We start from the raw sequence: 25909 nt of genomic DNA on the forward strand, positions 1-25909 counted from the left end.
AACGGTGGACTGCCAAAATTCCCTCTTTTTTTAAGGATAAAGGCAGTCCATCTGCAGTCGGATTAGATAGAATAAAAAAAATTATATACAGAAGAGTTGTACAAGCTTTTTAAGGAAATTCAGTTGGCATTGTGTCGCTTTTTTTCGAAATATAGTGGAACAAAATACAGCTACGGTTAGCACTAGCAGCAGTCTAGCAATGCCCGGCACAGAGAAACCATAACCGCGTGCTCACACACAGTTATAAAACATAATAAGAGGCTTGCAGCCCGCAAAGACCCATCAAACTATGGATATTGGACACAACAGCACTGCATATGTTTGCTATTTTTAGATGACTCGTTCATATTGAGACCTTACCTGCACTATGTTGGCCGCTTTACAAATATAAATTAACCAATTGGAAAAGAGTTTATATACTAGTATGAGATCTCGTAAACATTGTTCTTGAAGGCAGCTGATCATATCGAATTTTGGACTAGTTACAGTTACAGCTACAAAACCACCGTGCCTTCATCTGGGTATAACATTATAAACTACTATTAGGGGACGGTTGCTATAATCCTAAATACGACAGCATAACCACAAATAGTTACTGATCACCAGGTATGTTATCTGGATCTGCCGCCATGTTGTCTTGTTCGGTACGAACATCGTCTTCTTGGTTAGGGGGGTTAGCTTTGAGCATATATGACTCTGCAAATCCTAACATTTCTTGAACTTCCTTCTTGTACTGCAGGATATTGAACATAGTTACGTCAACTTTGAAGATTACTAAGCACAGATTTACCCAGGACACTTCTATCTTAAATTTCGAAATTCAAGACTTGGATCTCGACCCATGTGTCCTAAGCTATTTTAGTCTTAAAGAGGCTCTTAGAAACTGCAACATTCGATGGCTTATAGCAAGAAAATCAGTAAAACTACATAAGCTGCCAATCAAACAGTGATTTGTATTCCAATCTCAAATGCAAGTGCACACTCGGATAGGAATGCATTGCTAATCTGGGTGACCATTTGTATCTCATATCTAAGTTAAAGCTGATTCACTTATTTCCAAACGGAGGTAGTTGCTTAAATGTGAACTGAATAGCATGCAAGTTCAACACTAATCTTAAAATTCAAAATTTCACTAGTTTGTTAGTCAGAAATTCGGAAAAAATTACCATCAACTGATCATCTACAAACAAAATCTTAATTAATAGGTAAACGTATACCTCGTCCACAGCACCACTCTTTATCTTAGACTGCATTATGCACCATTTTTTGAAATGTGCACCTGAAAGTTCAGAGTCACCGCCACATTCATCATATTGCAAAATATCATTTGCAGTTTTGAGAAAAGACAAGAGTTAACACGAAGCACCAACCAGCACTTATTTTAAGACTGCACGAACTAGAATTAACAGTTTTCACAGTCCATCTGCAGTGTATCTGAAAAGTAACACATCAGTTAAATATAGCACTTAGTGGTAACACGGTTGTATCTGTAAAACTGTAAAATAAAAATATATACAATCATAATAGCAAGCGAGGATTAAAAACTGAGCTTGCCCAAAATTGCGATAGCATCAGCTTGCAACTTAAGTGCGAAAAGAAAAATGTAAATGTATCAGCCACATAAACGAACTGAACTAAGTACCTCAAAAAATGAACCAAAAGGAACATCATGTACTTGCTGCACAGTCTCAAATACCTACATATTAACCAGTGGAAACAAATATAATTTGTGATCTAAAATATATAACATAATGTAACTACTGCTACCTCTGTCCATAAAAGAATGTCGAAAGTTTATCTAAATTCTAATGTATCTAGGCACTATTTAGTGTATAGATACATCCAAATTTGGGCAAACCTCCGACATACTTTTATGGATGGAGGGAGTACCATTTAAGAAATAATAGCTTTATACAAGCATACCAGATCTGTTTTATCAGCTGAAAGAACCATATGCTGCCACTCTGTCATTGCTGAATACGGAGGGCACATAGGACTGTGGCATATGGATTTACAATTCAGTTCTCTCACTTGACCATCATACTCGTCTGCGACATGCCATTGGCCAAGCTACATTAAGGACCATGTTTGTTCAGACCAGTATCAAGTCAAAAGAACCAGTTCATAATAAGAGGATGAAGAGCATTATAAGCTTTTGTATTTTCTAACTGATCCAGCTGTTCAGGAAATGTTTATGCATATGTCATCGCTCACCATAGAACTCAGAATACGGAAGCTTATCGATTGTAGAAACATGCATGAGGGATGGCAACAAATTAATACACATGTAAAGTTTTGGACGGATCAATATAGAGTTATAGACTAGCATACAATATATGCAAACTTGAGTTTAAAAACTTCGAATGAGGCAAGTTGATTCAGGGCAGTAACCCTGGCATCGCACTGATTGCCTAGAAGAATTGCAAGAAAGTCCTACTTAAATGAAAGCACATAAGACCTAAACAATAATATCTAGGGAAAATGGTTATATGATTTATTTATTACCCAGGACATGCATCATCTTCCTATTAAGATGAGGCCCGTCGAAATGGGATTTTTCCCTACAGTTTCTTTTCAAATAAAAATGAGGCCCATCGAAATAGCGTAAAGGTACATAGACAAAACAAAGAATGAAGAAAAACTGAAAACAGTAAAAAGAAAACAACAATGTAGCTAGCTCTAGAAAGGACTATAAAGCAAAAAAAAATAAACTGAACCAACTACTCCCTCCTTCCGAATTTAGGATGCATATTAGGTTTGGTCAAAGTCAAACTTCATAAAGTTAGTCTCATTATGTATCAAAATATATTTACTTTTATAATACCAAATACATATAACATGAAAATATATTTCATGATGATTCTAATAACATTGAGATAATGTGGTATGATGCTATAGTTTTCTATATATTTAATTAAAGTTTACAAAGTTTGACTTTGACCAAAACTAATATGCATCCTAATTTGGGAGAGAGGTAGTATCTATCAAGAAAGAAAATGGTTATATCAAAAAGTACAAATAAAAGTAAAAAAAAAAAGGGCAATGAGGATTAATATTAGCTGCAACTGAGCATTAATTTTGGCAATCTAGTACTCCCTCCATCCTAAAAAGTATGTCTCAACTTTGTCAAAATTTGCATGTACCTAGATCTACACACTAAAACTCGTCTAGATACATGCATATCTAGACAAAGTTGAGACATCCTTTTCTTGAAGATGGGAGTATTATTATTAGATACTATTTATTGGGTTCAAGATATTAACCGCATCCACAGTTTTAAACTTTTCATCAATGCACCTTTTGGCCAATGTTCAATCATCCATGAACAGCTGGGAATGTAAGAATGTCCTTTCTTGGAAAAGCTCCAACGATGTGTACTAAGGACAATGATTCCTGTCTGAAAGAGCTGGCATTGTGCTGGATACTTACATTGATGTCTTTATCCTTACGAGCTGTCCGATATTCTGTTGTGTAGCTTGAGTCATCACTTAGTAGATTATTAAAAAACTGCTCTGCTGTACACGGAAATGTTCCCTGAAATGAGATTCAATTAAGGATTAGTTGTCTTGTCAATTGCAAATTCATTGAAGATATAGCTAGCCATTATTACATCGAATACAGATACTAGAACTCCTTCTTTCACAAAAGGTTGTAGTTGCCCTGTTAAATCAGCAAAATCTTCTGGAACATTTATCTCCTTCCTGCTATTCTTTCTTGAGCTACTGAGGGCACGCAATGCAGATTGGGCACGTTCCTATTATCCAATATCCAAAATCCAAATATATTAAAACAATCAATTCTGATAAACAACTTATGGAGATTACCACCTATCATGAACAAGTCCAGAAAGGTCATTCTAAACTAGTGCTCCAACAGTAAGAATCCAAATATGCAAACAGCATAAGGATCATTTATCATAAATTCTTAATCAGAAAATATGTACAAAAAGAGGACGAGGGTGTCAAACTGTCAATACCTGCTTCTCGGCCTCTATCATTGTATGAAAGTTCTTAACAGCTCGTTGCAATGCTCTAATAGTGTGGTTTCTGTTCCAAAACGATGCAAATTTATATCTGACTCTTCCTGCAGAAATATTATAAAATATGTGAAATAAAGCAATTGACCACACTTCCCAGTCTATATAACCATTACCCGTCCTTACTGAGCCTGCAGAAAAAAGGTATGGTTTTTGTTCTATACAATTTTGGCCACCACGAGCTCTTTTAATCTGTTTTGTGGCACGGATGCATGACCATTAGCACTATACACGCATTTATAAAAAAAAATAGGTTGCAGTCAATGTTGTTGCGCCAACATAAACTTGCAACTCAATTAATAGTGAACTCTTGCAAGCTACACAACTACACTCACAAAACTCAAATTTACATGGAGTCATTCACCAAAAAGAAATACCAAACAGAAGCAAGCATCAAGATCCAAGGTATGCTTAAGCTAGAATGAGTGCAGAAAATTACTCCCTCCGTTCCCAAATAGGTGGCATATAAATTTAGTTAAAAAGTCATTTTTTCTAAGTTTGAACAAATATATAGAAGGCTATCAACAACTACAATATTGAATAAATACATCATGAAAATATATCTTATGGTGGGTCTATTGATTGGTATTGTAAGTCTTCATATTTATATATATATATATATATATATACTTGGTCAAACATAAAAAGAAATGGCTTTTGACTCAATTTATACTTCACCTATTTGGAGATGGAGGGAATACATTACGTGTATGCACCTAAATATTAGCTAGATGCAAAATAATGAAGACCACATTATGTACGTACCTAGTGAAAACAGTGGCCATTATGATTTAATTATAATCCCAGGGTAGTTGGTACGCGGCTAATAATCAGTGGAAGGCTTTAAGTTTGCATTACTATCCATGAGTGCAAGAGCAACAATCAAGAAAGAGGCAAATGTCTGTTTGTTTAAGAACTATGCAACATCCGTGAGTTTTAAATCTTACCGTCGGGGTATCCTAAGGGAGGAACGCCATGTCCACCAGCTCCCATCCGAAGAAATATCGTAATTGCTGGATTAATAACTGCATGTTGACTTCTCCTTATCTACTTGTAAGCAAAAAAAAAAACATTAACATTTTTACAAAGGAAATGATAGAGAACACAGAAAGGTGTAGGGAAAGGCTCACCTCATCAATATCTCTCAAAGGGAGCACAACCTTCACGAATGAGAAAGGATGTTCTTAGTCACACAATATATCAACTATCAACCAATGAAACAAAAAGATTCATTTCCAATACAAGCTATCTAGTTTTACCAAAGTATAAGGGGCTGTTTGGTTCATGCCCAGGCCAGCCACGCCAAATCAAGAGCGTGCCAATATTTTGGCTAACTATTTGCTCGCCCCTGTTTCGCCAGTGGTTGGCGTGAAATCTGAACTGGGTGACCAATATTTTGGTGTGGCTCAGGGAAGTGGGCTTCAAACCAAACGGTGGCCTATATTACCGGTCAACGCCAAGATTTTGGTAAGGTAACCGTTGGTCATGATCCAAACATACCCTAAGTTACAGAACACATCAACAATGATACGATATTCAACCCAAATAGGTAAATTTAGTTTAGAAAATATCAGGGAACATTGGTTTCTAAAATGATTGCTGACAAGTACATTAAAGAACAATTCGCACATGAGATGAAAATATCAGGCCATGAAACTCAGCATATTTATTAGCGATAGTCTCCACTAGATCTCAAGCAGCAGGACAAGGCCATATATATGAATGTATATAATACCAAACTATGTCAGCATTTAAGAACCAGGACAAAAGGATCTGATCATCCAACTAAAACCAACTTCAACAAAATAAAAATCGACAAAATGATTCATCACGTACTTTGTTATCCTATAATTTCCTCACCCTGTTACCAAATAAATAGGCAACACAAGAAGATCTCAAAATATTTTCAGAATGCTAGAGGCACGGGGAACTCCCACATATTTGCAAAAACGAACATACACATTTTAGTAGATGAACACCAAGACAGGCTCTCCTTATATAGCTTAAAAACATCTATATAATATCTTCATATCTCCCGAATTGCCTCTTTAGAATTAGATACACAATGAAACCAACAGGGCATTAAAAATTGAACATTTTCTGGTGAACACAAAGAAAAATAAAGTGTTCTAAATAAAACACCAAACAAATGCATCAACCAAGGATGCAGTTGAATACTGTATGTAAGCTAACCTTGATCTGCTTAGAGAAGACGTTTGAATGGAAGCAAATGTGCCATGAAGAAACATACATTCGACCATGATACAGAAATGACCTCTCAAGTGCACATGAATAGCTGTGTTCAACAACCTGAAAGACAAAAGCAAGGACACAATAACTCTTGGAAGTTGGAGACTCTAGTATTAGATCTATGCACGAATCCAATTAAATAGTTACTTGCCTCATCTGGAGGGAGCCCAAAAATTGTCTGCAAATGACCTGGCTTTTGGTGAACTACAGTGGGGCCTTGTTTGTCCATGGAGATCCTTCTACGAGCATCAGCCTCAGCAGAGTTGTTTAGAACCCTAAAGCATAAAATATTTGATATGTCAGAAATTTCTCGATGGAGCTTACTGATTTAATAAATGAAACCAACAGAATTGGGCAACAAAAGGTACCGCATCAGGGTATTGCATATAGAAATCGTAAATTAGAGCACTATTGGCTTAATGAACACAACAGGGAGGCAATACTGTAGCGTCACTTATGTTGTCCAAAAAGGCAAAGTAAAATAGTGAAGCAATCAAGCAAATGACTAAAACATGTGAAAGCTTTTCAAGCATGCAAAATTTCACAGTTAGCATAATAGGATATCACACTTGACAGCAAACTAATAATAAGAACAAGACTATACGAAAAGTAAGATGTAATGAATAAGCGAGATATAGACCTGGAGGAGCTCTCATGAACCTTGATTGCCTTAATATGAAGACACACCTGTCAATACATAAAAGTACCAAAAGATTAAGGAAAAGGCCATTTTCTGAAACCAAGTGAGTTTGTAGAAATCAATTACCTGGCCAGATGAGCTATCAAGCGTATGCCAAACTGGTCCACTCTGCCCTTCAGACTCAACTGGAACAGTAACTGAACCAAGTGTTGTGCTCTTCCATACAATGTCCCAATCATATATTTTCACCTTTATCTATGGCAATGTACAGCAAGAAGCATGAGTTACAATTTCCTGAAGTACTACGTTGGAGAAGTCTTCTTGTATTAATATGACTGTTCTTAAGGAGAGGGTCTACGACAATATTGCCAGAACTGACTTTCTAGCTTGAGAACAGAAACAGTTAAATACCTCATTTGGCAAAGCTTTGCTTAGGGGTTATTAGTCTTCCCTGGTTTCTGTTAAGCTTGTTGAACTTTTTCAATACTCTCCAATTTCCTTGTATTTTAACATTTTGTACAGGTTTTCTCTATTTAATGATCTTCTTGTATTGAAGAATTTTCATAACAAAAATGGATGTATTCTTTTAGTGGAAAAAATGAGCAAGGGCGCAATTGCATCAAGGTGAAGTTACTATCAACCATCATGAAGTTACTATCAAACTTGTGCCAGCATCTTGTTAAAGCAAAAGATGAAGTACCATAAGCCAATTGTGTGACAAGGTTGTCCTATTATATCAATAACAATGCACTTCAAAGTGGTGCACCAAGTTTGAATATCTCGTAGCCACACTGCATGTTCTAAAGAAGAATCAAAACTAGGCCAGAAGAGAAAGTAGTGGCAGTAACCTTTACAGGAAGACTTTCAACAACAAAATTGAATTCCTCTCCCCACATTGGGTTTCTTGATCCAGGGACCATGGAGCTGTAGGGTGTAGGAGAAAAAAATAAAGGGGATCAGTAGACTACTAAAATGTTATTTTGCTGCAATCTATAATATTGTGAAGAAGAACAATAATATATTGTATTACGAAGAGTGTTCATTTAAAATTGTTTCCAACGACCATCTATCACCAAAGCTTTTCCCACAGAAATGTTTGTCATGTGGATCAGTTACTTCAGATTTTAATGGCATACTTGACAGTTGGCACAATCTTGAGGACACACACCCATTCGGCCCTCTCCAAATTATTTCCTCTACTACTAGATCCAAACTCAGCTTCCACCAAAGTACAGGGTATTCCACCTCTCCATATCTTGTATAATGGTCTAATGGAGTAACAACTGAACAGCTAATTTCACTTAGCTTTTGAACACTCTTCATTCTTCAAATTGCACCAAAAACTTTTGGACACAATTAGATTTTCTGTTGGGAAAGATTGAACCTAGATTATTCAATGCTGTACAAATTTACAGATGAATGACAGTACAGTCCTTTTTTCCAGGGAAAATGACACTACAATCCTGTCGTCCATAGTTCAATAGTTCAGTTCAATCAGTAAACATTTCGCACCAAAATGGTTTTTCTTGAGTAATTGTTCAGCTTGAACTACACGATTTTGAAAGGAAAACAATACTTTCTTGAGCTATAGCATGCGTTTCTGGATTCAGAAACGCATTGGGAACATATTCAGCTAATGCTGTCACCGCGAGTCAATCATCCAAATCAACTATCCACGGAATTGATCAGACTGATCGCATAAAGTAGTAGTACTGAATTTCCCAATCACCATGAACAAGTAAATCACCTGAACCGCTTCTCCTCGCCGCAAGTGATAAGGGCGTACGGGTCCGACGTCCCGTTTAGATTCGCGGCGATGAGGTTCTTCGCCGCTAGCAGCTCCAACTGGACAGACACACACAGCAGAGTCACACAAACGGCCGCTCAGACCAAATATTCATTCAGGGCCGCAACAAACAAACAATTCAGACAAGAGGGTGATGAGCGCGCGGTCACCTTGACGACGTACGCCGAGGGCCCGCTGGAGCCTCCCTTGTACTGCCGAGCGAAACGAACCGATCAGCACGCACAGACGAGCGCATTCAGTCGCGGAAATTTGGGAGGGAGGGACAGGCAGGCAAGCGGTTACCTTGTCGGCGGCGTCGAGGTCCCGCGCGAGGGTGAGGTGGTCGGCGGTGGGCGGGGAGGAGGGGCGCGGGGCGAGGAGCTCGAAGGCGGCGTAGAGCGCGACGAGGATCATGGCCGCGGCGCAGGTGACCTCGATCTCCCAGCAGGTGGGGAGGAGGAACCCGAGCGCCGCCGACGCCGTCTGCGACGACATGGTGGGGGAAGGGGCGGGGAGCGGGGAGCGGGGCGCTAGGGTTTCTGGGAGGAGGAGGGGAGGGACAAGCGCGCGATGGCCATGGGAGGGGAAGGGAGAGGTGGTTGTGGAAATGGGAGAGCAGGCGACGGGGCGGAGAAGGTGGAACCGGTCGGGGCTCGCGTGGCGCTCCCTGCGGTTACTGGATCCATCGCACGGCTGGCGGTGCGAGGACGTTGAGGTGGCGCGAATCTTGATGCGGTCTGGGGGCAGTCTGGACAGGACGCTGGTCGGGTGGGCCCCGACCGACGGTCGCGCTCCGGCACGGGGTCAAAACCGTTTTTTTTTCTCTCTGTTTGGAACTTTCCGTTTGGTACTTGTTTTTCCTTCGGACACAAGGAACGTTGGGTTAACCCTCGGCGACAATTCGAGAATTACAAAGGAATGGAATCCGCCCTTGTATATATCCTTTCGAGCACAAACAACATTCTGTACCTCCGTTTTTCTCGACTCATCTGGCCCTTTCTCCCTTCTTGCACTTCGTCGTTTGTCAGCACCGCATCGTCGCCCTCCTCTCCCGTGGTGTTCTTCCCCTAGTTCCGTGCCTCGACTTGTAGTGACATCATCAAGGCGCGCGGTGCATCGGGCTCGTCTTCGTCTTTTTCTTCAAGAAGCTCGACGTCCTTTAATTATAAGAAAAGAGTATATGATGAACAAAAAATGACATGGGTAATGGTCAAGCTAAAAGTAAAAAATAGAAAAAAGAAAAAAGATTGTATGAGCTTGTGAGGGGGGATTTCAATTAGGGTTAGCACTTCGATCTAGCCTAACGATGCTTATTTTATGTTGGGAAATGATGGGTACTCATCGTCTACACGGAGTTCAGCCACCCAGTCGACCTATATGGCAATACCCAATGGGAACAAGACATTTGGAGGGGAGGAAGTGGTAGTGGGAAATGAACGGCCAACTGATTATCGAGAAGGTGTTTATGTGGACCTACTGATCTTAAAGATCATTTCTTTGTATTTTTTCCGTGGACGTACTAGCAGACACGAGATAGAATTTTAAAGCTTTAGGAGACGGCGCCTAAATGGAGAGTCACACTAATAAAAAGCATGTCATTGGAGGTGGCGCTTAACGATGACGATGATCAATCTAAAGGGAAGTGGGTTACTAAATCTCGAAAGTTCATTGTCAAGTCAATGTCCATATTTTCAACAATAAAATTGACAGATCATTCAAACACATGAGGAAAGTTAAGATATCCTTCAACATCGAATTTTAGCTTTGGCTAATATGGCACAATGGCATTACCACTAAGGATAACATGGTGAAAATGTAATGGATGGGGAGAGTAACTTGCTAATTTTGCACGAAGAAGAGACAAGTACGACATCTATTCTCGTGTTTATTTCTTAGAGGATGGAGGCCATGTTTCTACAAAGGGTTGTGCGAGAGAGTCGTCCTAGTCCAAACAATGCACATATGAATGGCCGTTTGTGGGAGGAAATCGAGGTCATTGCAATTACCAATGCACATTTGCGACCCGTGTCATGTTGTAATCCCGATTTTGCTTTTGTTAGTCACCTCAAACTTAATAGGATTGTCCTTGATATGTTGATGATAGTGTGGCCCAACCTTTTATTGGATCAGATAGAAAAAAGAAACTAGACACTTTGTTTACAGCAAGAGACTAGACATTTGTTATTATAGAAGAGAAAAAAATGGTGGGAAATAGAATTTCCTTTTAGGGCAAAACATGCCTAACTTTATTGATTTTTTTTGAAACGTTCACCGGGGGGGAAAGACTCCCCACCTGAATATATTGCTTCAAAAGGGCATTACAAGACCAGGCTCCTGTCAACCCCCAAGGGGTTGACATTGGTCAGGATATATAGTTTGTTACATCAGAAAAGAGGAGGAGATCGACATAAACTCGCAGGTTCGTCAATTAAAAGAGGAGATAACATGCATACACAGTACAATGAAGTGGCAGGAAACGCAGCCGAAGGGTATCACAATACCGAGATCTTGCAAATGTCAGACCTTCATAACACAAGCGGACATCCAAAGGTTGGCGGTTCGGAGCAATGCTGGTCAACGAGTGTCGTCTGCTTTGTCGAAGGGCCATGCTCCGCCGAGATGACATTGGAGATGAGAAGTTAGCAATGCCTTCGAAGGGCATTGCAAGGCCGAGATTCCAGCAGACTTCACGAACCTTAGCCAGTAGCTCAGCCATGGGGATGACAGAGGCACTTGTGGGTGACGGAATGGCACTTACGCCATCGAAGGAGATCGATCAGCCGAGACCGCAACGGGAATAGAGAGGTCAGCACAGTGTCAGCAGTCATCACCCTCGAGCTTCCACATCTGATCAAGAATGGGGATGAGGGCACCATATGGCAGCGGTGCAAGGCTTCGCGCCGCTGTCATGAACAATCCAATTAGGCCACCCGAACAGCGATAGGTTCCACCGCGAGGCCTTCAAGAAGGATAAATGACACCAATGGTGCCATCATCGCTGGGTTTTCACCCGGAACCATCACCACAAGCCGTGCGCTGCCCTGCGAAGGGACAGATGGGTATTCCATCGCGACGCCTTCAGGAAGGTTGACGACGCCCACGGGCGCCGTCGTCACTCAGCTTTCGCTGGGACGTCGCCCAAATGCCCACGGGAGCTGACCTGAATATGGTGCACGCCGTCGATACGGATGTCTTGGAAGGGGCGTCACGACAGGGCGAGGCGGGTCAGGGGTGGCGTCGATGTCGAAGAAGAAGAGGGCCCGTCGCGCAGCACGTGGCAGAGGGGGCGGTTGGGTCCGGGGCAGGCCTCGATCTGTTGATTCAGAAGCAGAGGAGGCCCGACCCGGAGGTGGACTGGAGGCCGGCCGGTGCCCAGACGGCTGCTGGGACGGATCGACGGGGCGAGCAGCAGCCTCGGCCGTGAGGTGGTCGACGTCGGGGCAGCGTGTTGGCTGCGGGTCGGCGTGACGGCGGCGGGAGAAGCAGGCGGGAGCGGCGGGCCGGGACACCGGCCGAGGCGGAGGCCGATCGCCCACCTGGTGCTTGCTGCGGGCGGAGAGCGGCCACGGCGGATGACGACGGGTGCGCCGTCAAAAGGTGGGAGGGCGAAGGTGAGGAGCTCGTCCGGGAGAGCAGCCGCACGCCCGCGGCAGATCCCGGCGGCCGATGAAGAGGAGCCGCGCGGCAGCGATAGATCCCGGCTGCCGTCGTCGACTTGCGCGAGGAGCAGAGGAGATGGGGTTGGAGGGCCGATGCCGCCCGATTCGAGTGGATTGTTGGGGTTAGGGGCTTGGATTTTGGGAGGAGATGGCCTCCATTGCCGCCGTCCGCCGGGCGGCTCTTCCTCCAAACAGCGGCGGGGGTGGAGGGCTCGGGGAGGGGTGGGGTGGCGGCGGCGGCGCGGTCGCCTCGGAATCGCCTGGGGCGACCCGGAGGCGGGTTAGGGTTTGTTAACAGAAAGTGCTCCTTTATTGATGAATGTTGATGTTTACAGGAATAGAAATAAACTAAGGAAGCATAATCAGCCACAATGGCAACCCTCATCTAAACCTAAACCATGTTTTGCTAGGCAATGTACCACTTCGTTGGAAAGTCTCCCCTCATGAATAAAGGAGCACTGTGCCATCTCTCTTGCCATGGCTCCAGTCTCTCGGACAATACAGCCCTGTAGAATTTCCAGTTCCAGAGTGTTCACAGGTACCAGCCCAGTTCGTCGTATGGGCTTTGGAGAGGGCCTTCTCCCGTGTACTAATGCTGAATGTCATTATTTAGCTCAAAAAAAAACTGAATGTCATTATTTTCTGCTTGTGTTCGTATGCACGTGTTGCTTCTCAAGACAAAGACAGTACAACGATGGCATATGCTCCGGCACCTTATCCATGTCACCGGCCAGCAGCCAATAGGAAGCTGACGTGACGCCTGCGTGGGGCCACCTCTATCTCCCTCGAATGGTTGCATCTGCACATTGAGAGTTCGAGACACGCTTATGCGAATCGCCGCACCACCATTACCGCGGCAACTCGAGGCCAGCAATGCTTCTCCATTCCATGGCGCACGTCAACACCGCCGCCGCCGCCGTGCAGCATGCAGCCGTCGGCGCGGCTCCAAATGCCGCTCCGAAGAAGAGCAGCAACACAGCCAGATGCGACACCAGAAGGTTCAGTAGTTTTCAACTGTTTTTTCTCTTCTGAAATTCTGACGCGTATCAGTAATATCCTTTGATGTGTTCTTCTTGCAGGGCGTTTCTGCACGGCGTGTTGATCGCTGCCGCCGGCGCCGGCACGCTGCTGGGCCACGTCGACGCCGCGCCGGCGGCTTCCAAGAGGCGGGCGCCACCGCCGGCGGAGGAGAAGGAGAAGAAGGACCCCAACATGAGCGGCGTGCAGGCCAAAGTCATGGCGAGCAGGAAGAGGAAGGAGGCCATGAAGGAGGCCACGGCCAAGCTGAGGGAGAAAGGGAAGAAGCCTGCGGATGCTGCCGCCCCGACTGTAGTAACCAAAACGCAGATCAAATCGGCAGCGGCCGTTGTAGAGTGAGTACATGTGTGGCTGCTTCTGCGTGCATCACTCGATGCATATTTCCTTCTTTCCGGAAAAAGATTACTCGTTCTTGACAAGCACATAGTACTATATACTAAAGATCATATGTTAGGAAAAAAAAACACATGTTCATTTCATGATTATATATTGTTTTTCTTGTGATACAGGCATGAATGCACTCTTACTTTTGAATAACTTTGTCGGGGGAGATAAAAAAAAATGCCAGTACAGATCAATGATGTAGATCAAGCTAATCACCGAAATTCAGTATAGAAGAATACAGAAAAGAACTCAGAAAATTAGTTACATGGGTCTGAATAGTTATCTTGCCTTCTCTCCTCCACATACAAGTACAACAAGCGAAAAAATTATAAATTGATGGTATCATTTACTGTATCAAGAAGCGAAACAAAGGCTACATCTTCATATTTAGGAAATAATGTCGTTTTGAAAAAAAAAATGATCTTCACAACGTAACTCTCCTGGTTACTTCTTTGTAAGAATATGTTAAGAAATTACTGACAGTACAAAAATATAGTACTACATTTTTTCGATAAGGAAAAGAAAATATTAATGCCTGACAAAACTAACTGATCTGAAAAATTCACATAACTTTGTGTACAACATCTATTCCCGATCAAATTGGACTATTTCATAAGCTAACTCCTTGTTATGATGGACTTGCCGGTGATAAGCTTGGGGCGCTTTGCAAGTTCAAATCCACTAATCTGCCTCTGAAGTGCCTTCTCCAGCTGCGGTTTGTCACCGCAACTCGTCAAGACAAGTTCATTCAGGTTCTTCAGGAACAATACACGGGACAATCCCAGCTCATTGTCATGCAAGCTAATGCATTTCTTTACTTCAAGCTTCTCAAGCACGGGCAACGTGCCTTCCTCAATTTTTATAGTTTTGATGTTCTCCAAGCCTTCAATGTAAAGCAATTTGAGCTTCTGAAATGTACCTTCGCTGAAACATATAAATCCCTCTGCAAAGGACTCCTCCCAGAGTGCGAGAAGAGTAAGGTTGGGTAGCTTCCCAATCACCTCAATGGCATTCTGCTTCAACTGTGTCCGAAGTAGCTTCACCTTGCCTAGATCGTTGAGTGAACCCATCCATTCAGGGAGATTGCCTAAACGACCACACAAGCGCAGTGAAGTGAGATGCTTTGGTGGTGATTCCTTCGTGTCCTTCAGAAATTCAAGCGACTCGGAGCGAACTTCAAGTCGCTCGAGACGAACAAGACTTGCTATGGATCTACATAGATCCATCCATACTTCCTGATTTGGAACTACATCCACTCCTAGCCTGCGCAGGCTAGTTAGCTTCCCCAAGTTCCTTGCCACTTCGCTTCCTTGTGCGATGTGCACCACCCCTAGCACTTGTAGGTTCCTTAGCTTCTCAATTCTCTCAGGAGTTGTTACACTGAACTCACCTGCGCAACATGAACATGGAGATTCAACCCTCATAAAACCATGGCACCCGAAAACCAAGTCCGCCATGGTATTGCAGAGGTTTTCGTTGCAATTGCATTTAACCTTGTCTGTCCTTGTTTTCTCCACCAAGTCTCTTGCAAAGTTGACGCCACCAACAAGGTGACGTAGCTTCTCCAGTTTGGTTATACCAACCGGGAGCTGTGTCACCTTTGTGTCTTGAACATCCAATGTCTCTAGGTACCTAAGGTTTTGCAGAGAGGACGGAAGTCTGGAAATCTTTGTTTTTCGCAAACCAAGATACCTTAAATGATACAATCCCCCGATGTCCTTGAGATCATCATTCTTTAGCTCAACTGTATCTTCCAAGTCAAGAACTCTCAACAAGCGTAGTTTAGAGGAGATGAGGGATGGAGGGCACCTTCCAAAAATTGTGAGTGATCTCACCTGAGACAAGTTTATGGTTGCCATATTCTCATCATTACTCTTCCATCTTGTCACTACCAAGTGGCGTATCTTACTTTGTGGAGCCTCATTGCACTGCTTATCCATGATGAAAAGTTGATTCTCCTCCATAGACTTGGACAAGATTATTTGGAGCACCACACCATGAACACGACAACGTTCAACCCCCATGCTAGCCCTGGCCTTCTCCGAAGGCTGGATCATGCTTCTACTGATAAGTTCATTGTAGTACCTCCGTCCTACTTCCTCCATGCTCATGTCACGTGGCTTTGTGATATAGCCTTCTGCCATCCACCGACGCAATAAGCGGGTAAGCCTGATCTCATGATTCTCGGGGAAGATACTCAGGTATAAGAAGCAAGACTTGAGATGATACGGTAATCCATCATAGCTTGAGGTAATAACTCTTCTTATATCTCGATCGAACTCCAGCTCCGACCCAAGGTGCTCTCGCAGATTCATCCATTCTCTACTTGTTTTGGGCCTGTTAGCCAATAGACCACCTATGGTGGCTATAGCAAGTGGAAGGCCCCGACATCGCCTTAATATAAGATTGGCTTGCTCCACCATATCTTTCGCCGGCGTATGATCAGTGGTCTTGTAAATCTTGATACACACAAATAACACAGAATGAGAAACAATAGTCATAACATACAAAAAAAAAGACAAACTAAAGAAATATCTGTCCAACAGTAAAACGAAGTACAATACTATTCCATCCTAGCAGAACTCTTAAATTTTTAATTCTTATCCATGTGTGAAGATTACGATAGCTAATAGTGCCACATTAATCTTGGTTTTTCCGCCCATTCCGCAGTTGGTTCACAGATTCATATATTTTGTAAGTCGACTATATTCTGAATTTTATTCTTTGGATGATGGAAATTAGGTGATTTTATATTTGTTTCATAATGTGCAACTTTATAGAACTATTTTTTAAAATGATATACAAATAACAAACCTTTTAAGGGCCTGACTAAGTCTCAATCACTTAAAGAATCTTCTTTGCTGATTTTATAATTTATTTCATATAGATCTATAGTAGTATTCACTATGCCGTAATAATTTGTCCATCTAATGCAAAACGTTAAGTGCTATCTGAGCAGGCTGAGGAAATCTTATTTTTCATAAGAACTTCACAATTTTTTAAAAAATCTATATTCATCATTTTGCGGTATCTTTTTCATATAACTACAGAAATAGAGAGAATATTTGTTTTTAGAGTTTATTAAATTGTAAACTTGTAAGTATGCTGGAACCAGTGATTTACGAAATTTCTTTGAACTTTTGGTAATTTTGGTGGGTTCCAAATATCACTTTCTCAAAAATTTCGAACTATGTTCGGACGAAATTCAAATTTAATGAAATTTTGTTTAAGTTCGAAGGAAAAATACTGAAATAATTTCTAAAAATCCCTGATTGAAACAACATACTAGCGAGTGAGGAAAAGGCGACCAGGAACGAGCAATAAAACACCTTTAAATTGCCAGGTTGATGTCAAAAAGAATTAGTATTATTTTTTGAACAAGTTCAAAAAGAAAGGTGTTAAGGAGCTGCGAGCGCACCTTTCGATAGAGGAGTTTCCGGGCCTCGTCGCCTTCGACTTCGAGGGGCCTGAGCTCGTAGACGTGTTGTAACTCGTCTCCGGCGCACCGCCGGGCAACATCTTCTCGCCGTGTCGTCACAACGACCCGGCTCCGGCTGCCGGTGCCGTTGGCGCTGACAAGGCGCGGCGATATAAGCTCCCACTCCTCGCGCGTGGCCACGTCGTCCACCACGACTAGGCAACTCTTCTCCTGCAGCCACGCCGGGACGCCACGGTCGTCGTCAGGCTTCATGCCGAGCTGCTTCTTGAGCCGCTGCACCAGCTCGTCGGCGCTGTCCAGCGGGTGCGGGACGGTGACCCAGGCACGGCAGTCGAATCCGTCGATAAGGTCATTGTTGTTGTAGAGCATCCTCACCAGCGACGACTTGCCCATCCCGCCCATGCCCCACACGGACACCACCCTCGCGCCATCGTTGGTGACCAGTTCGGCCAGGTCGCCCATCTCGTCGGCCCGCTCAATGTCCTGATGCTGTTCGCCGTAGGCGAGCTGGTGGTACCCGTCGTCGGCGTGCCCGTGCTCGTCCGCCGCGGCCGGCGGGTCTTTGTCGGCGACGAAGACGTTGTACCGCTGGTTGCGCTGGTTGAGCTCCACGACGCTGGCCTTGAGCTCCCGGATGCGGCCGGCGACGCGGTGGCGCGCGACGATGCCGGGCCCCCACCGGAGCCAGCGAGCGCGGGAGGCTTGCAGGGTGAAGTCGAGGAGGCAGTCCTCGAGGTCGCAGGCGAGGTCGCGCACCTGCTTCACGCACGTCTTCACTGTGTCCTTGCACGCTGCGCCGGCGGAGGACTGAACCCGTAGGAAGGACTGCATCATCTGCAGCTCATTGCGGATGAAGTCCACCTCCCTCCGCACCCCCAGCAGGAGGGCCGCCTCGTCCACCATCGCCGTCCCCGCGCTGCCCAGCACGCCGTCCAGGACCGTCCTGGTCAGGCTCACCGCCGTCGCCTCCATCTCTCTCCGACTCTGTGTGTGTTCTTCTACTCCCTCACAGGCCTGCTCCCTCACTCTGTCTATTATCTTTTCTTGTTTGCGATGTGCTCTGCTAGATAGAGCCGGTGGTGGTCTTATAACCTTGATCGACGGCCGGGGCACTGATAAGACGAAGACGATAGATTATGCCGGTCAGTCAACGGCGAGCTAGCTTCCAGAAATGCAAGACCGCGAGTCCGTCCATGGCCGTACACCCTTCCGCGTGCACGAAGCTGCCTAGCAAAACGAGTCTTCGAGTCCACCGCTGGCTGGTTGACTGCGGCGGAAGAAGCCGATGAGCAGAGCGAGTCATGCACGCTCGATCGATCGCACGCGCTACATTATACAGGTACAGTGACGACTGAAATTTCCAAGGAGAAACTACCTGGGCGAAATGTCGCCACGGCGCGAGCTAGCTAGAGGAGCACCGATCGTAGACACGCCGGTGGTGATCCCCTCTGAACACACCGCGCCGCGTCGCTGTCGATATTTTCTCCTCGTCGATCGCTTCCCTTCAGCGTCCAAGACGCGTGCGGATGCACCGGCGTGTCTTCCTGTCCACGGCCGTGCGCCATTAACGTGCGTGCAAGCCATTGATTAGTCTGCGGTGGAAGCTGCTGAGCAAAACGACGACTCTTGCACAGCTCGATCGCGCGCGGTAGGTACAACTGACAGCCGCGCTTTCCAATAAAAAACTACCTCTAAGAGAATCGGCGCGATTGCGCGCGCGAGGGAGGAAGCACAACACCGCCGCCTGGAACACCGAATGAGACACGCCAGCGCATATTGCCCCCGTTGCTGAAGACGAAGCAACAAACTACTACGTGTGAAATATGGTTGGAGATAAACAGCTACACCCGTAATAGCAGGGTTCATAATCTCAACGAAATTTCCCAATTTCACTAATTTTGATGGGTTCACGATCATCTGACGAAAATTTGGACTATACCTACACAAAATTCAAAGTAATTCAAATTTGGCCAGAATTTTATTAAAATTTAATTTAAAAAGCTGCTCGAAATATTTTCCAAAAATTATGAGATTTCCGAAATTTCGTTGATTTCAGGGGGTTAAGAATATTATAGGTGCCTAGCTCCCGATCGACCGAGAGTTATCTTAACTCTAGATGTATCTAAGTCATCTATGATTTGATCAATCTGTCTTCTTTTTCTTTTCTAGGCTTTTTTCATGTGTAACTAGAACGTCCAATAACAAGTTTAAAAACAAACAACTACAAACCTAATTACAATTTAACACCAAATAATTATAAATAAGATAAGACAAATAAGATTAAATATAAAATTCAAAGCTGTGTACATGTATGCAATTACACATCCATGTGTTGTTTCACAACTTACCTGCGGAAAATCTATCTATCTATCTATCTATCTATCTATCTATTATATACTAAAAGCATAATACGAGGGTCTAAAATAGAGGCACTACATTGATCCACATCATCAGAATTATTTTGACCGTTAGATCTGTAATTTTAATGGACAAGATTTAAAAAGATTACGTAACATATTCGCACATATATTTTATGGACATACACTTTCACATGTCCGTGACAACCTCCCTTTTAGTGGATAAGATTTAAAAAGATTACGTAACGTATTCGCACATATATTTTACGGACATACACTTTGACATGTATGTGACACATAAAAAAGAGTAGTCCAAAAAGTTACATTACAAATCCTCTCACGTGTTCCAGACAACAAAAAAAAAGATCATCACGTGTATTACACCTGAAAGGAAAGTTCAAATTGCCTTTCCGTTAGGATTCTAATCCAAACTAATTGTATGTTAATAATTTAGCGATAAAAAAATCTAGATTTTAATCGGAATATAGAGTGACTGAACATATAAAACTAAACTTAAAAAATAACTAATACCACTACTAAAGAAATTTTCGGAAAATTGGTCTAATCAATATCCAATTATCCACATGTGCACCATGAGACTATAAAAATTGGATTCGTGCTTTATTTAAAACACGGAGGCTATACAAATTAGATTCGTGCTTTATTTAAAACACATACATGTAACACGATATAGGGTCAGTCAGCATAAAAGCCGACATGCCGAGCTCGAAGATGGCCATCGGCATACATGTGGGTATGCAGGGGTTTTCTGGGATAAACCTTTGGCAAAATCCGGCCGGCGACATACATGTCATTATGCAGAGGGTGCCCGTCTGAAAAACTATAGCCTCCAACATAGATTCCTGCCACGTCGCATTGCAGTTCCGCCAGCCTGACAGAAGCCTGATGGTGGTACGTAGATGTATGTTGATGACCACATTAGAATCGCTCAGCATATACAACGGTAGGAATTTTTATAAAAAACAATCCGATCAATACCCAGTTATCCATGTATCATGTGGCCTGAGGGCCACTGTGCTAGTTACATATAAAGTTAACAATTGCGCACACATATGAAATTGCACATCTATGCGCACAAAGACCATAGGTGCAACTACACGTTGATATTCAATTACTTCTTATGCTTTTGCACGCTAATGTCAGTTACACATGATAATATTCAGATGCAATTTCGTGAAGGTTTCATCTCCAAAAATTTGACCAGGCAGCAGTGTGTCTTCCCACACGTTCCTCCACTCATAAAACGTGTGCACAATCTTTGTGACGATTAGGCTACTTCTAGCGTTTATTTTTCTTTGTTCCATCTTAGACGGTGAATAATAAATAGACGCTGACAGCGCCGGGGGGCAAAGGCTCCTGTTTCTCCGGCGGCTTGGCTCCGCGCTTCCGGCGATTGGGAGACGTCGGAGGTCTGGGGAGGCGGACGAGCGGGGACAGGGCCCCCATCCTTTGGGATCGAGGCGGACGGCTCCTGAGGGGGAGCGGCGGGCGCCGACAGCGTGCGAGCACTACTAGATATCCCCTTTTAGCCGAGGGTCAAATTACCGTCGGATATTTTAATTCACCCTCGGATACAATTATATCCGATGGTTCACCGTCGGCAATCTCCCGTCGGCTACGCTCGATCGGCCATTGCAATAATAACCGACGGTACGGTCAGCTAATATCTTTTCCCACGGTAATAAACCGACAGTGAGCCGTCGGGCATGATATGGTCACCGGCCATCACATAGTAACTCGACGATGCTATAGCCGACAGTTCCCCATAGAATATATATTATCCGAGAGTTATTGTATCCCGTTGGTTTTCGTAATAGTGCACGGTACATTTAACCTGTCGGAGTTGATTATGACCAAGATGATAAAAAAACTCAGTTTACTGTGATTATTGACCATGGGGGTCGCTTCATATATTTGAAAGGCTGGTCAATGACATCTCCGCCCAGATTTCTAGCGATCTAAAAAAGGAAAAACAAATTGTGGGTTCACTTTGTTTTTCTGATTCACTCTTCCTTTATTTCAGCTCTTGTTGGTATATTTCAGCTATATCGCCAAGATTTGTGGATCCACCTTTGTTGTATCTCCATTTGTTCTAGCTGGTGTCTCCCGGGATTTTGTATACATCCAAGAAATAAAAAAAAAATTGGTGACAGCTAAATATATTCAGCATTACAGAGATTTCATGGATTGCAATCAAGAACTACAGAAAAATGTGATCCCAATTACAGTCCAGCGTGTCCAATTCCCGAAGCAGCGACGGCGCGAGCCCGTGGCGTAGTGATACGTGGTATTGGTGGTTAATGACGCCTCAGCTCCTGCCGGCGGAGACCTAACCTCCAGATCTGGCTGCCTCCCGTGCGCGGGCTGCTAAGCTCGCTGACATAGTTGTCAGTTGTCACCGCATCCTACATATGGAGAAACGGAAATAGACATGCTCAGAGAAACCAATACAAAGACACGAAGAGAGTCTGGGAGGAGAATTACAAAATAAATCTGATTTTGTTGGTTATCGAGAATCCAAGATTGCCTGAACTTGATCTTGTCGTCGTGGCCGCTGCACGCCACGGCTATTGGCTCCCAATTGGTGCGAACGGGAATCTGCTCCAATTTAGAAGATCGGACAACAATTGATTAGTACTACTAGTTAGTAGAAAGGATGAATCTGAGCTATGTACGTAGATACAGATGAGAGGCCAATTGATTGACAGCTGAAAAAGATGACCATGTGCCAGACCCAATACCCAACCGCCATGGATCTGATCTTGCAGCACCATGAAAAGTACATAATTTGAGGAGACAAACAACGGACGGAGAATTATACCAGCTCCGCCGACCTTGAGCATGAGACGCCGGTGCTGCGATACGTGTTGGAGGAATCGTGCCCTCTTCCTGCGTCGTTGACACTGACGGCTGCTCGCCTCCTGCCCCTGGGCTTGGGCAACTTGTGTGTGGAGGTTGGTCGAGGGCGAGGTCATCTCTCAGAGCATGTCTAACAGGCCCCGTATTTCGCTGCCCCGTATAACTCTCTTATTTCGCCCCGTATCGAAAAACTGCTCTATTTCGAGCCATTCCGTCTAGCAGACCCCATATTTCACCCCGTATTTTCAAAAATAAAAACCCCGGGAAGTTCATCTTCATTGATCATACTACGGATCATACATACATTCCGATCATACTACGGATCATACTACATCTAACTACGGATCAACCTACGTCTACTCGTCAAGGATGACGTAGGGGATGAAGGCGATGGAGGCCGCCTCCTCCTGCGCCTCCCGCGCCTCCCGCGCCTCGAACTCCTGGACGGCGGCGATGGCCGCCGCCTGCTCCTCTGCCTCCGCCCGAGCTTTCTCGGCGGCATCCGCCTCGGATTCGGCCACCGCACGACGGAAGGCCGCCTCCTCCTCTGCCGCCTCCTCTTCCTCCTCGCCGCCTCCGCTTCCTCCGCCGCTGGTGCTGCCGATGGTCGCCCTCCATGCCGCCATCGCCGCGCGGTCGCGCTGCCACTGCGCGCGCCACTTCTCGAAAGCTTCGCCGCTCATCGGCTTGAGCGGCGGGTCTTGCCGGTACCACCGCCCACCCGCGGCGTACTCCCGGAGCGGTTCCGGCACGTACAGCGCGCCGGCGTACTTGCAGGCCGCGCGACGGCTCCCCGCGGCGGAAAGCTTGCACTTGAGCCGCCAGGCTTCCTCCACGGTGTCCGGCGAGCGGGATCGCTTCGATCCGCTCGCCGGAGAGGCTCTACTACGGCGGCGGGAGTCCATGCAGGTGGCGGCGGGTGGAATGCGGTGCGGGGGAGCGACTAATTGCTCGCCGGAGCAGGAGGAGGAGGCGGCGGCGCACGGCGGAGCTAGGGTTGCGAGTGAGGGGTTAACCCCTCACTCGCACCTGCGCCCACTATATGTACGGGGCGACGGGGCCGATTTCCTGGGCCCCGTATTCCGCCGAAACGGGGCGGCCCGAATACGGGGCCTGCTAGACGGCCCAAACCTCCTCTGCCCCGTATGTCGCCGGAATTTTACGGGGTGGGCGGGTTATACGGGGCCTGTTAGACATGCTCTGAGGTCGTAGGAGGAAGGCAGGGATCGTGATTAGTGGAGCGAAAAATTGGGGGCACGAACGACATAAGGACGCGGTTTAAATTGGGGGCACACCGGCACACAGACGAGATAATTAAGCACGCGGTTTAGTTTTCGTCGACGCGCGCAAATCTCCCGCGTGGTGCGAATTATATAAACTTTGAACATATGAGCATGGACGAGCTGCGTGCGCCGCCAAAAAATTTATTTATCAGATATATACTATAATATAAATTGAGTAACATACTGAATAAATATAATGGTGGGTTGGTGAAAATATTTACCGGATATAAATCTAATGCAAACTATATGCAAAAAATACCTCCAAATGCAAGGAAAATGCATATTTAAGTACACATTTATATGTGTAACTCGATCCTATCCAAAAATACATATGCAAAATTGTAGTGCTTGCTCCGGATAATCCAAACCTTTTCATGCATTTCATTGGTTTTCACTTTTTACTAAATTCTAAATATGATCTAAGAAATATGAAAAATGGTGTTCGAAATATATACGAAATTCCAATGTTTGCCCCGTCGAACACCACCATTCTACCGCCATTACCGCGATTGTGTACCGGCGGAACCCCAGTCGGAGCCACCGCAACCCATGAGCTCGTCCACCAGCATCCCGTGAACTCCTCACAACCACATGATTTCCTTGTTGTGCACGCGATGCAAGCCTCCGCTTCTCACCATGATGCATCCTCCCTCTCCTTTGTATACTTCTCCTTTGCCCGCCTTTGTGTTCTTGGCCGCTCTACGGAGCCATGAGCCGTCAGTCTTCACCACTACTTCCACGACTGCATTCGCCGTGCTTTATAACTTTAACCGTGGATTAACATGTTGGCCGAACCCATGCTTAGCCATGTCGTCCATAGAAACATATCTCCGAGGGTTAACGTCACCGTCGGTTATTACTATTTCCCGTCAAATATCTCTAGTTATGACCGACGGTACATTCAAACCGTCATGCATTGTGAAGAATAGCAGAGAGTTACCATATGACCGTCGGCTATAAAAGTCAATCCCCGACCGTGAAAGAAAAACCGTAGGATATTCTGACAAACCGTCGGCCATTCAGTAGGATAATCGACAGTTCGTTATAGCCCCTCATGTAATTGAATATACCGTCGGTTATTGGAGTTATACCCGAGGGTTTGTTGGTAACCGTCAAACATTCAAGCTACCATCGGATATTATTGTATTAGCCGACGGGCCGTCGGATATTAAGATTCACCGTCGGAAATAAGGGGATTTCTAGTAGTGGAGGTTGGAGTCCTTGAGGTGGTGCGGCCGCCAGATCCGGGGGAGGAGGAAGCGACTAGGGTGGAGGTTCCGGATGGGCCGACCCATCCACTGCTTCTCCTCTGCCCGGTGGGGCTGCCCAACAGGCCTCTGCTGATGGGCCTTCCGCGGGAGGGAGACCCCAGCCAGGTTTCAAGTTTCCCCTCGGGCCTAGAGGGGTGGCCTCCTTGAGCGGGCCTAGCCCATTTCGCAGAAGTCGACTCGGTGGCACGGGTCTAAGTGGTTGTGGCTGCCGAAGGACTGCGCAAATCCAACCCTAGGTTTCCCTGCGAGTGTGAGTGAGTCGCGGCGGCGCCCCTTTCGCACGCTGCGTCATCTCCCTTCCCCGTCCCCTCTCTCCAGATCTTACACGGTAGTGGTGGTGATGGGGCAAGATGGGCGTGATGGTCGAGAGGGGAGGGATGGCTACGGCGATGGGAGGAACAAGAGGAGGATGGATGGGTACGATGATGGCGAAGCTTGGAGGCAGGATGGCGGTGGCCGGAGAGGGCAGTACCAGGAGGAGGGATATCAGCGTTACTCAGACCAAGGCAAGGAGGACTGGGGTCCGCCACCGCCCTGGTGGCTGGAGCCTGAGGAGGAACGGGAGCGGGAACGCATCAGGAAGAAGAAGGTGACAGAGGCCACGAGGGCACGGGGCCAGCAACAGCAGCTGGGCCGACGTGGAGGGGGAGCTGGCAGCCAGAGAGGCAAGGCCAAGGCTCCCGCCCAGGGTGGCGGCGGCTCGTCGTCGACGCAACAGTTACCGAAAGAGAAGGGCAAATGGAAGCTCGGTGCAGCAGGGGCTGTGACCGGCGGGGAGTGCTTCCGGTGTGGCCGGGAGGGCCACTTCCAATCTGAATGCACCTTCGATCCCATATGCATCCTTTGCAGCAAGGAGGGACACAGCTCTCTAACTGTCCTGCAAGGG

The 25909-nt window shown here is 45.4% G+C and overlaps 3 protein-coding genes and 1 long non-coding RNA gene across 4 annotated transcripts; 1 reads left to right on the plus strand and 3 right to left on the minus strand.

Annotated features, from left to right (window-relative positions):
* Positions 1–392: 392 nt before the first annotated feature.
* LOC127302438 (BAG-associated GRAM protein 1) lies at positions 393–9448 on the minus strand. Its single transcript, XM_051332909.2, has 18 exons — positions 9016–9448; positions 8883–8924; positions 8674–8771; positions 7775–7850; positions 7053–7181; positions 6927–6973; positions 6438–6561; positions 6230–6346; positions 5167–5196; positions 4984–5083; positions 3977–4083; positions 3611–3754; positions 3430–3534; positions 1924–2070; positions 1643–1696; positions 1371–1434; positions 1218–1279; positions 393–733 (listed from the first exon to the last, which is right to left on the minus strand). The coding sequence occupies exons 1-18, from the start codon at positions 9205–9207 to the stop codon at positions 593–595; spliced, it is 1779 nt and encodes a 592-aa protein (XP_051188869.1). The 5' UTR covers positions 9208–9448; the 3' UTR covers positions 393–592.
* A 3733-nt stretch (positions 9449–13181) lies between these two features.
* Positions 13182–13915, plus strand: LOC127302441 (uncharacterized). The gene is made up of 2 exons (XM_051332911.2): positions 13182–13369; positions 13451–13915. Exons 1-2 carry the CDS (start codon positions 13245–13247, stop codon positions 13746–13748), a joined length of 423 nt encoding a protein of 140 aa, XP_051188871.1. The 5' UTR covers positions 13182–13244; the 3' UTR covers positions 13749–13915.
* Positions 13916–14216: 301 nt separating this feature from the next.
* On the minus strand, positions 14217–18273 carry LOC127302440 (disease resistance protein Pik-2). Its single transcript, XM_051332910.2, has 2 exons — positions 17212–18273; positions 14217–16252 (listed from the first exon to the last, which is right to left on the minus strand). The coding sequence occupies exons 1-2, from the start codon at positions 18202–18204 to the stop codon at positions 14411–14413; spliced, it is 2835 nt and encodes a 944-aa protein (XP_051188870.1). The 5' UTR covers positions 18205–18273; the 3' UTR covers positions 14217–14410.
* Positions 18274–21667: 3394 nt separating this feature from the next.
* LOC127298315 (uncharacterized) lies at positions 21668–22586 on the minus strand. Its single transcript, XR_011746114.1, has 2 exons — positions 22432–22586; positions 21668–22208 (listed from the first exon to the last, which is right to left on the minus strand). It is a non-coding gene; the product is annotated as an uncharacterized lncRNA (long non-coding RNA).
* Positions 22587–25909: the final 3323 nt, after the last annotated feature.

This window comes from Lolium perenne, chromosome 5 (assembly GCF_019359855.2).
Source record: "Lolium perenne isolate Kyuss_39 chromosome 5, Kyuss_2.0, whole genome shotgun sequence".
Lineage (NCBI taxonomy): Eukaryota > Viridiplantae > Streptophyta > Magnoliopsida > Poales > Poaceae > Lolium > Lolium perenne.

Excerpts from the sequence above, each read along its gene's own strand:
- LOC127302441 (XM_051332911.2), top strand. The coding sequence starts at position 13,245 with ATGCTTCTCCATTCCATGGCGCACGTCAACACCGCCGCCGCCGCCGTG. Across the intron at positions 13,370-13,450 it reads GCCAGATGCGACACCAGAAG|GGCGTTTCTGCACGGCGTGT; the intron begins GTTCAGTAGTTT and ends TTCTTCTTGCAG.
- LOC127302438 (XM_051332909.2), bottom strand. The coding sequence starts at position 9,207 with ATGTCGTCGCAGACGGCGTCGGCGGCGCTCGGGTTCCTCCTCCCCACC. Across the intron at positions 2,071-3,429 it reads GTAAGGATAAAGACATCAAT|CTTGGCCAATGGCATGTCGC; the intron begins GTAAGTATCCAG and ends TCCTTAATGTAG. Across the intron at positions 1,697-1,923 it reads CAGCTGATAAAACAGATCTG|GTATTTGAGACTGTGCAGCA; the intron begins GTATGCTTGTAT and ends GTTAATATGTAG.
- LOC127302440 (XM_051332910.2), bottom strand. The coding sequence starts at position 18,204 with ATGGAGGCGACGGCGGTGAGCCTGACCAGGACGGTCCTGGACGGCGTG. Across the intron at positions 16,253-17,211 it reads GGAAACTCCTCTATCGAAAG|ATTTACAAGACCACTGATCA; the intron begins GTGCGCTCGCAG and ends GTGTGTATCAAG.